At 40.6% G+C, this 10,939-nt stretch overlaps 1 protein-coding gene across 2 annotated transcripts; it reads right to left on the reverse strand.

The window, feature by feature from the left end:
• Positions 1 to 3,663: 3,663 nt before the first annotated feature.
• LOC135972120 (olfactory receptor 5V1-like) lies at positions 3,664 to 7,491 on the reverse strand. Of its 2 annotated transcripts, XM_065563255.1 has the most exons (2): positions 7,482 to 7,491; positions 3,664 to 4,601 (listed from the first exon to the last, which is right to left on the reverse strand). In XM_065563255.1, the coding sequence occupies exons 1-2, from the start codon at positions 7,489 to 7,491 to the stop codon at positions 3,664 to 3,666; spliced, it is 948 nt and encodes a 315-aa protein (XP_065419327.1). The 2 variants fall into 2 exon arrangements, with proteins under 2 accessions (XP_065419327.1, XP_065419326.1); XM_065563254.1 differs by lacking the exon at positions 7,482 to 7,491 and having other exon boundaries at positions 3,664 to 4,617.
• Between the last annotated feature and the right edge of the window lie 3,448 nt (positions 7,492 to 10,939).

Consider the following 10,939-nt stretch of genomic DNA (forward strand, 5'->3'; position numbering starts at 1 on the left):
TAAGGCATGGAAATTCAATTAGAGCACCGAAACAACTTTAACTCTCCAGTGTAGATGCCATACACTAATCAGGTTCTTATTCATATCCTTGTTCCTGCAAACACTGAAGTAATTTTATTTACACTGGTTATCTGCGTTATTTTGGTTGCCTATCTGCACTTTTAGGTGCCTAAATACCTTTAAAAATCTCTCCCCGGTGTCCAAAGGCTGCTCCCACACGTTAAGCTACGTCGGTAAATGTTTTCAGGATGGATGCCTTAAGTTGTTTCAGACAGAGAATCTGTTTTTAGCAGATCTCTGCCAATGATTTCAATGAGAAAATTGGTAAATTGCTGCTTCTCACTCATACAAGTTAAATAATAATAACAATTATAACAATAATTAATAATGCCATGCTCTGGCCCAGGTTTTGAGCCCAATCCTGACACCATTTATCTTGTGAGTAACTTTACATTTATGGGACATAATCTGACAAACTAAAGCTAGTCGGGGCATTTTTTACTCAATGAAATGTCATCACAATATGGTGTTTTGTCAAAACCAATTTGCACAGGAATATCGGTGTTGACAGAGTTTGCGTCAGGAAGGATTTTGAGGAACAGGGCTCTCTGGTAACTTCTGGTACAAGAGAGAAAACCAGAATCCAAAATCCCACCTTTTCAATCTGAAACCAGCCATTTCAACACAATTCCATTTTGTGAAAACGTTGGAAAGATTTTGTTTTTATTCCAATTCTGAACAAAACAACCTAGAAATCTTGAAAGTTGTCACAAAACAGAATTGTTACAAGCACAAACACATGCTCTTGAGTAACTTTTGTGTTTTATAGACTACTTCAAGAAATATGTAACAGGCATAAGGGCACAGCCACAATGCAAAAAAAAAGCATTTTCTTAACTCAGATTAGCTAACCTTTGTTGACTAACTTGGTTTAAAGTTGCAGTGCAGATATGGTAACTGGACTTTTAACTTGGGTTAGCAATTCAAATCCAACCCCAGGCTCCCTTATAGGCTTTAACTCAAGCTCCTAACCTGAGTTAAATACCAAGTTGCTGTGTCTTCACTGCTATTTTATCCCAAGTTAGCGATCATGGTTTAGGCTAACCTGAGGTAAGAACACCACTAATTTTCCATACCTAGGGTTATGTCTACGCTGGTCTGGAGGAGTAATTTCCAGCTCAGGTAGATATACCCGCTGTAACTTTTACAAAGTTAGTGTGTCTTAAATAGCATTTTAGCCATAGCTGCACAAACAGTGAGACGAGTTACCCATCCTGAGTCCTATCCCATCTGAAAACCAAGGTATGGATTCAGGAAGTTAGTCCATCCTGCCAACCATGCAGCTGCCACTACACTGATATATTTCATGCACTAGCTTTACCAAAGCTAGAGCCGGTACATCTGCCCAAGCTGGAAATTTCACCCCTTGCTCCAATATAAACAAACCAAAAAGTGTTTGCAGGATTGGACCTTTCAAATGTTCCTAGAGATAGGATCACACTATTAACAAATGGTAAGAAGACAATTAACTACAGAGTGGTACTTACTGAAATATCAGGTTCGAAGCACATATAGATTGAATGCTGTTGAATTTCACTGCAGACCCGAGATTCCAAATCTATATCTGGAATGTATTCATTGACTCCAAAGGGTGCATATGTCTATCTGGCAGGATGAGAGAGTTTAATTTATCTGCATTGTTTCACTCAAGCATTTCATATTGTGACTAGTCATTGACAGAATAGACCGTTCCATGATTATTCTGCTTTGATGCAGTATTTGGGTGTCATCTGGTCGCAGAGCATGCATTTTAATTAATTTTCAATTGTTACTGATGCTCATAAGATGAACGAGAGTTAAAATTAATTAGTCTTGTCTTTGTGTGTGTGAACTTGTGGGGATGAAATAAGAAAAGCCTTCAAAAAACAGCAGACAATGTGTAGGGATGGTGAGATATTAGAGTTTTGGTTTGGATCTTGGTCAACCTACGAAAGGCCAGGACTAGTTAGATCAATATGAAGCCAGAACAATCTGTTTCTTGCAGTATTGGGACCTTTGTATGTAGCTGTAGAAGAAATGTCCTCTTTGCTAGGAAGCAGATTGTTACCTTTTCTTTCTTTGACCATGTGCTCCTCCGGATGTATAAAAAATGGTTTCTAGAGAATAGTTTGTGAAAGGGGAATTATGGGAGATACTTACGCTTTCTGAGATTCTCCTGTTGCTTGTTCTTTGTTTGGGTAGAAGGTAAGCACATAATGTAAAGACATATAAACCTGGACTGGATGAAATTTTCTATGATAGATCTTGTCTAACCTTAACTCTGTCACCTTGTGTGATAGAGTGCGATCCCTTATGTGATAAGGAATATGTAGCCTTAATTCTGACTTCTTAGGCAAGGCACTCTGTGCAACTTTAACTCTGCACTCAGTGATAAGTAGAGAAGAGACAGGGATCAGGGGTAATGGATATAAAACTGAATATTAAGTGTATCTGCTGGACATGGATCCTGTGGTTCTCTAAGGCTCTCTAGGTCCCAGACCAACCCTCAGAACCTGTGCAGCCAAATTTCACCCCACAGGATCTCCTTGAATCTGGGATGGAGTAAATATTAATGGGAAGGAGTGACCTCTGGTGGTATGCACAATGCTGCATCTCCAGAATTAATGCATTCCCTCTTTTTGTCTCTCCAACTTAATTTTTAATGTGGTTGCATCACTCTCCAGCGTTCAGAACAACAGCTGTGGTGTCACACCAGATTTACGTTGCTTTCACTAATTGACTTCAGTGGCCTTACTCCAGAATTATACAAGTCTACATGAGCTCAGAAGATGGACCAGAAAGGAAGTGTGGTGCAATGGTTATGGTATTACCCTGGGACTCGGAAGACATGCATTCAACTCCCTGTTCTGCCACAGATTTCTCATGTGACCATGGGCAAATAATATCCGCCCAGGTTTTGAAAGGTATTTAGATATTGAAAGCAATGGGTTTTAGGTGCCCGGGGACTTTTGAAAATCCCACTAGGCACCTAAATACCTTTAAAAATTTTGACCCTTGAGAAAAATTTTAAAAGAATTGCTGTGCTCGCAATTGCAATGCCTAACTGATTTAGGAACCCAAATCTCATTTTCAAAAGGGATTTAGGCACTTGGGAGATAAAATCTCATTTACAGTCAGTGATTTAGGCTCCTAAGTGCCTTACTCCCTTTTGAAAATGAGACTTAGGCTCCTAAATCAGTTAGGCTGACCACAGCATCGTCTAATACCTTTATCAAACTTAGGGACAGATATTCAAAGGTATTTATTTAGGTACCTAAAGATGCAGATGTGTGTCTACTGGGATTTACAAATGTATCTAGGTCAATGGGAGTTAGGTGCCTAAACTGCTTAAGCATTTCTGAAAGTCCCATTATGAACCTAAACACCTTTTCTAATCTGGTCATTGTGATTCATTGCTCCGTCTTGAAAACTGAAATTATAGCATTTTCCTACTGCACAGAGGATTTGTGAGGTTAAATCCATTAAAGATTGTGAGGTCCTCAGCTACCATGGTAATGGGTCCAGATAAGGGACTAACATATATATATATATAGCCCTAAATGTTTTTCACTTTTGATGTCAAAGAATTGATGGAGACATTTACAGTCAATCATATTCCTTTAGTCAACAGAATCTTCTTCTCCCCACCATTCTCCAGAAGGCGCCCTTCACCTCTTTGTTCCTCAGGCTGTAAATGATGGGGTTTAGCATGGGCGTGATAACAGTGTAGAAGAGAGAGAGAAACTTGTCTGTGTCTGGTGTGTAGGAGGAATTGGGCTTCAGATACATAATGCAAGTGGAGCCATAGAAGAGTGTCACCACCATGAGGTGAGAGGAGCAGGTGGAGAAGAACTTCCTCCTACCCTCCCGCGAGGGCATCCTCAGGATGGTGGAAATGATGCAGACATAGGACATGAGAATCAGCATGAAGGGGAAGGTGCCAAAGAACAGAGCCGCCATGAAGACAGCCATTTCGTTGCTGGAGGTGTCCCCACAAGCCAGCTTCAGCAGTGGAGGGATGTCACAGAAGAAATGATTAATCTCATGGGATCTGCAGAAGGGTAGGGTGAACACCATGCTGGTGTGACCGAAGGACATGAGGAGACCACTGAGCCAGGATCCAGCAGCCAGTCCAGTGGACACCTTCCTGTTCATAACCACTGGGTAATGCAGAGGCTTGCATATTGCGGCATAGCGATCGTAGGCCATGGATGCCAGGAGAAAACACTCTGATCCACCCAGGAAAAAGGTGAAATAGGTTTGCACAGCACAGCCAATGAAAGAGATGGTTTTATCCCCAGAGACCAGATTCCAAAGCATCTTGGGGACATTGACTGATGTGTAGCACATCTCCAGGAAGGAAAGGTTCCTGAGGAAGAAGTACATGGGGGTATGAAGGGCTGGGTCAGCCAATGTGAGGACAATGATTAGAAGGTTTCCAGCCAAGGTGACTATGTAGGTGACCAGAAACACTGAAAAAAATAAATGCTTCAGGCTGGGAATGTCAGAAAAGCCCAGGAGAAAGAAGCCAGTGATTGTCGTGCTGTTTCTTCCCACTGTTTCTTGGCTAGTTTTCATCCTGAAGAAGAAAAGGAAACAATAGGTTTTCACAGAATACTTTTCCCCGCTCCACCATCCTCTATTGCCATACAATTTCTCCAGATAATCTGAGTCTTTCTGTGAATTTTAGGAAGCTAAGAATTTTGTCTTTTTACAATTTGCTGCAACCTGTGTTATACCAATGGAATAAAAAACAGCAGGATCTTATTAAAGGGGAGAAGGCAAAATGCCATATTTATTGTGAATACAAAAAGAATTAGAGTAAGCAATCAATTATAGCTATAACATTTCATTCTCTCACACATTCATTCATACAAAGTTCTGCAAGGTAGTTATAGTTACCAGTCTGCAGCTTGCTCGTGCCACATCGCTGGCCAGGTAGCCTAAACATGCGGATGGACCCAAATCTTATCAGGTGCGCACCCGATGCTCCTGGAGGCAGAACCTGACTGAAAGTTCTCAGTCTCTAGGTTCTGTTTTTATAGGAATTTCTCCCTATACCAGTCTATGGAATCTGCTTCATCATGCTGCTTTTACGTTTGAAGTGATAATTAATCACTGTTATTTTTGAAGTGATGTTTAATCAGCAGATGGCCCATCCATGACAGCTTGGTGTTATTTTGTTCTTCGGTTCTTTGCCCCCACCCCTTCCATCCTTGGTGTGCTTGGGTGCTTAGGGGTGGATTGTAGATTTCAGTTTGCCCTCGGGGTCACCCGGTCATTTCACTCCATGCATTCTTCAGCCAATTTATGTTGGGGTTGTAATTCTCAGGCTGACACTTTTAATTTTTCATTTCTTATTCAATCATACATATATACAATCACACTCCAACGTGTAGCCTGTCAACATCTGCATTTTAATCCTTTAACGTAACCATTCTAAAATCACTGGGACATGGCAGACTTCAATAAGTCTATTTAACCCACTTGTTACATTTAAAAGGAAACAAATAAGATAAGCATGTAGGAGTGTGTGTGTGGGGCGGGGGGGCGGGTTATACTGGAGTTCAGGAAAACAAAGTTGTACCAGCCATAAAGGACAGCTGTTATCTTGTTATTTTTAGAAAAGACTCTCTTAGTCTCTGGATGTGCTTTTACAATTAACACAGACTCAACAAAGTGGCTGAGAAACATATTTCTTTTGAATGGTCAGGCCAAATTCTGGGGTCTGCTGCAAGTTCTGGGGTCTGCTGTGGAGTCACTCTTTCTTATATTTCCCATATCAGAAATTTACCAGTTATTAATCTAGTCCAACACCTGTGTATCTAATTCACTAATGTTCAGAGCTGTCCTGTACAACACTTCTTAGAATCCGAATGAATATCTGATAAAGTTTGAATTTCTGGGTACTCTGTGCTGGATCTTAGAACAGTTCAGTGGTGGATGTTTTATGTGGTTTTTACAGATGGATCCTCCCCCCCCCCCCAGTTTTGTGACTAAAATGTGTTATGAGATCCAGCAAATTTTCAAACAAGGTTAATTTGGGAGTGAGCGGGAATGTATCTCATGAATCCCTTAACCAAATAAATCCAGATTTACAACACTATTTCTAACCTAGTCCATCCAATTTTCAAGTGGGTCTGCCTATGCATGGTGTCAAGTATCAGAGGGGTAGCCCTGTTAGTCTGAATCTGTAAAAAGCAACAGAGGGTCCTGTGGCACCTTTGAGACAAACAGAAGTTTTGGGAGCATAAGCTTTCGTGGGTAAGAACCTCACTTCTTCAGATGCAAGAGACTTGCAGGACCCTCTGTTGCCTATGCATGTGGACTTTGGGTACTTTGAAAACTCACCTTTTAAACAGACAGCTCTATGTAATGTTAACTTTGGCGCAGTCCCATAAGGCCAAAACTGTAAAAGTGACCAGTGATTTTGTAAAAAGAACAGGAGTACTTGTGGCACCTTAGAGACTAACAAATTTATTAGAGCTTAAGCTTTCGTGGACTACAGCCCACTTCTTCGGATGCATATAAGTGGGCTGTAGTCCACGAAAGCTTATGCTCTAATAAATTTGTTAGTCTCTAAGGTGCCACAAGTACTCCTGTTCTTTTTCCGGATACAGACTAACACGGCTGCTACTCTGAAACCAGTGATTCTGTGTGATTCTTCACTCTGTCACAAGCTCAATGCAAATGTAATTGCTTTGGGTCTGATTCGCCACTGAGTTTCTATAGCATTATGCCCATGTAGCTCCAATGGGCCAGAATCATCTGGTGTAAATCAGTTAATGGAGCTATATGGATTTACACCACATAAGGATCTGGCCCTTGAATTTCAAAGGAGTTACAATGGTCCTAAAACTGGTGAAGTGGAATAAAAGTAATCAAGAATATAGGATGACTGAAAAATCAAGCTAAGTCGTCCCAAGTTGGTCATCCAAAAGTGGAAGCACTTAATATCTGTGGTAATTTGGGTCAGGGCTCACAAAGCATGTACTACACAATGCATAGTACCTGATATATTCTAAAGGGAAATTACCACTGATCTGAATAGAAAAGGATGTGAATCAAACCCTGGATTGCAAAAAGCCCAAGATATTATATGTTTGAAATGAGTCCTAACTCATACTGTCCCAATCTACACCTGAGATCCTACCACCCCCATATTTGAGGTGTCTGAAATTCAAATCCAACTTAAAGATCAAAAATGTTGCAACTGCTCTCTATCTTCAAATGACTGAAAAAGCAGCAATTTTGTTACGGGAAAAAGACCTGCTAATCTGGATATTCTTATTATTTATCTATGTATTTGTTAAGGACCAACAATATGCTTGGTGCTGTGCACAGCTAAATTACCGATATATGAATCACTGGAAGGACAACTCAAAAACAGCAACAATCCAGATGCCTACAGATCTCTGCATGGAGTGATCACATTTGCAAACTCCTCACCATAGTGACGTGCAAAGCTAAGACACACTTCTCACCAAATACAGAATTGGAGAGTAGTGATGAAAAATTGGGTGGGGGGAGAGATTGGATTGACCCAAAACAAAAAAAATTGCAATTTTTTCACTGAAATGAAAAAGTCAAAAACTTTCATTTTAGGTCAAACAAAACATTTTGTTTGACCCAAAATGAAACATTTCACTTTATTTTTTAGGGGTCTTCATTACTGTTTTTAAAACACAAAATTGAAGTAAAATTTGAAATTAAAAGTCATTCCAAAATGAAAAATCAATATGTTTCATTTAGAAAATGTAAAAACAAAATGTTTTCAATTTTTCAGAATTCTTTTTTTTAGCTACAACAATTTGCTGAATTCAATATGAATTCATGAACTGTTTTGCTTGACCTGAACACACAGTTTTTAGTGGGAAGAAGTTTCATCTAAAAAAAATTCACCCAGCTCTGGCAGTGATTATGCAACCAATGTGACAGATGAGAGATTGGGATGGAGAGACACTTTCATCTCCAATGCACCAAATATGAGAGAGAGCAAGAGATTCTGCAAACTATCAAGAACAATAAAAGACATCCTATCAAAAGCAAGGTGGAAAACTTGTTCCCAAACTCTGGGAGAAAGGCAGATACAATATCATGCCACCTACCCAAAAAGCAAAAGGTCCAGAGCAGATGATTATGAGAAAGGGACACAGCGGATCATACTCCAAGTCAAAGCTAATATGAAGATTTTTTCCCCCTGAGGAAAATTTAGATAAAAACAAAGACACTTTTATTCCTGAATAAGAGCATCCAGACTGGGAGTTAATCAGGAAAAACTATTCCAGAATAACCCTCTCCATACAAAACTTAATACACTCCAAATCTTTATGGGAGTGGGTGAATGAATAATCCCACTGCATGCTTCTTGTGGCAGTAAGCACTGCCCTCTGAAGTAAGGGATTGCAGGGCTTGACGCTTAAATGCTCCTAGAAGTAAGTGGCATTAAACAGTTGGAAGAAGAGCATGAACTTAAAATTGGAGAGTTTTGCACTTACTGAAATTCGGGAGCGTATCTGTACAATCCTCACCAACTAGCTGCACCAAGGACCACTTCCTCATGCACATCTGGAACAGAGGATGGTGATCTCTTCACAAACTCCAAGGATGCATTGCTTCATCAGGTAGGATGTCAGTTATTATTATTTATCTGCACTGTCCCCATTGGGAGCTGATCTCCTGACCATTTCGTCGTCTGAATTACTCCATGATGATGATAATGATTTGTAATGCAGTAGCACCTAAGAGCTCCAATCATGGACCAAGCCCTCATTGTGCTAAGCACAGTATAAACACACAACAAAAAGACAGTGACTTCCCAAAAGGCTTTATAACATAAGTAATGTGTTAGTATAAGATTGTTCTGCCTTGATTCAGTATGCGATGGAACTCTCACAACAGAGCATGCGGATAGTACTATATATTATTAATTCAAATTGTTACTTCAAATTGGTTTTTAATCATTAACTATTACTGATTGCCACAAAACAAATTAGATCAGAACTCAGTTAGTTTTCTGGGAAGTGCTAGCGATGAAATAAGAACAGACCCAAAATCCCACTGCTGGTCAGTTTGGAGATTTGAAGATAAGTTGGTTTGACTTTTCATGAGCCTTATTTAACATACTGTAGAACAGTAAATTGACTCCTTAGCTCCTGATTTACATGAGCATGAAGATTGAAGGGCTCCAAGATTATTGTCCCATTCTGCTAGGTACTGTACAGACACACTGAAAGAGACACTTGCAGTCGTCAAAGGCTTAAAATCTAAAGATGAAAGACAGACAAAGGTGGGGCAGTGAGAGGGAGTTAGGCCCTTAACATTCAGGAAATGATGAAGTTGCACACTCCACTGCTGTCCTGGTCAATGTAGCTTAATGCAGCCTGTTGGGAAAAAATCTCCTAATACATTTATTAAAGTTTACCATGACTCAGTTTCCACACAAGTATTCCTTTATTGATCGAAAGGTCACTCGATGTTGATTTCATCCCAAATACAAATACAAGCATATTTGTTTGTGTTAAACTCGACCTCCTAGCAATAATTCAGTTATAAGCATTGACCAAATACCCAAAAGAGGATCAGGCTCGGGAGATACTTTCCCATCATGATGTGATTCCACAGGGGTAAGAAAAAGCTCTGACAAAGAAAACTTTACATACCTCGTCTTTTATACACTATAATAAAGAAGTGATGTCATTGCTGGATCTTGACACTTAGCTAAAGCCAGAAGAGGAAGTTAGGACTGAACCCTGTCTTCTGATCCAGTCAAGACAAGATTAATGATGGGGCCTTTCTTGTCAAGGTTTTCTTCTTATCTTGTTTTGCAATATTTCTTCCCAGCAACTGGATAAAGCATTTCTTTTTAAACAACCATATAGCATTAATTATTGACTGCAGCAGGTACCCAATTAACCATTTTTTCTTTATTTTGATGACCTGAACCCAACCCTTAAATAAGATACCGCTGTATTTCAAGGGTCACTACTGGTTTAACACAAACAAGCCTTTTCTTTTCTCATGATCTCAGGTCTTTTTGGTCACATGCTTTTTGGGCCTATCGCTCATGCTAACATCCAAACTCAGTGTAAAACCACAGTTGACTCAGGCCTAATGTAGGCCTGTATTCCTGCACAGCCTTAACTCTGCCCACTTGGGGGATGCAGCATTTGCATGTAGATTGGGGGTAGGAACTGCTTTGTATGCAGTTGTGGTCTCTGTGAATGCATCTGTTAATGTGAAAGCATTATAACCAACCCCGTGGTAGGGTGCGGCTGGGGGTGCTGTGCTACAGCAGTCCCTAGAGTCTCTTCGAGCGCTGGGTGTACCATGGGTGTGGAGGCACGTGGTGGAGGCAATCCAAGCACTCAGTTCTTCTGGCTCTCGCCCTTTGTGGAACACGGGCACGTTTTGGTAACACAGAGGATTGCACTGCCACGGTTGCCAGAAATGAAGATACAATTACCCTCTACATCATGTCTGTAAATTACTGCAGAGACTGATAAACTGAATATGCAATCCAGCCCCTAGCGGCCATTGAATACAGAGGTATGATGGTGGGGATCCTTCAGCCTTGAGTCAGGGATGCTGACTTCAGGCCACCCCTCTCCCAGAAGCATTGTGCACTTCCCTGCAGATTTCCTGGGCAAAATCCATTCCTTTTATCCCCAGAGAAAACTGCATGTGGGCAGCTCCTATTGGCTGAAATCCAAAACAGGAACATTAGCACTGTCCTAAGAAGAGTCCATCTGCTTGCCTCTGTTTCTTTATAGGTTCTAGTGATTTACTCTCATTGTTTACACACACAGTGCAGAGCTGCTATGTTCAGAGACTCAGAAACCCCATTAGCTCCTCACCCTTTCACTGGCCTTGTGGGCAGAGCCTGGGACATCAAACTCAC

This window comes from Chrysemys picta, chromosome 12 (genome assembly GCF_011386835.1).
Source record: "Chrysemys picta bellii isolate R12L10 chromosome 12, ASM1138683v2, whole genome shotgun sequence".
Lineage (NCBI taxonomy): Eukaryota > Metazoa > Chordata > Testudines > Emydidae > Chrysemys > Chrysemys picta.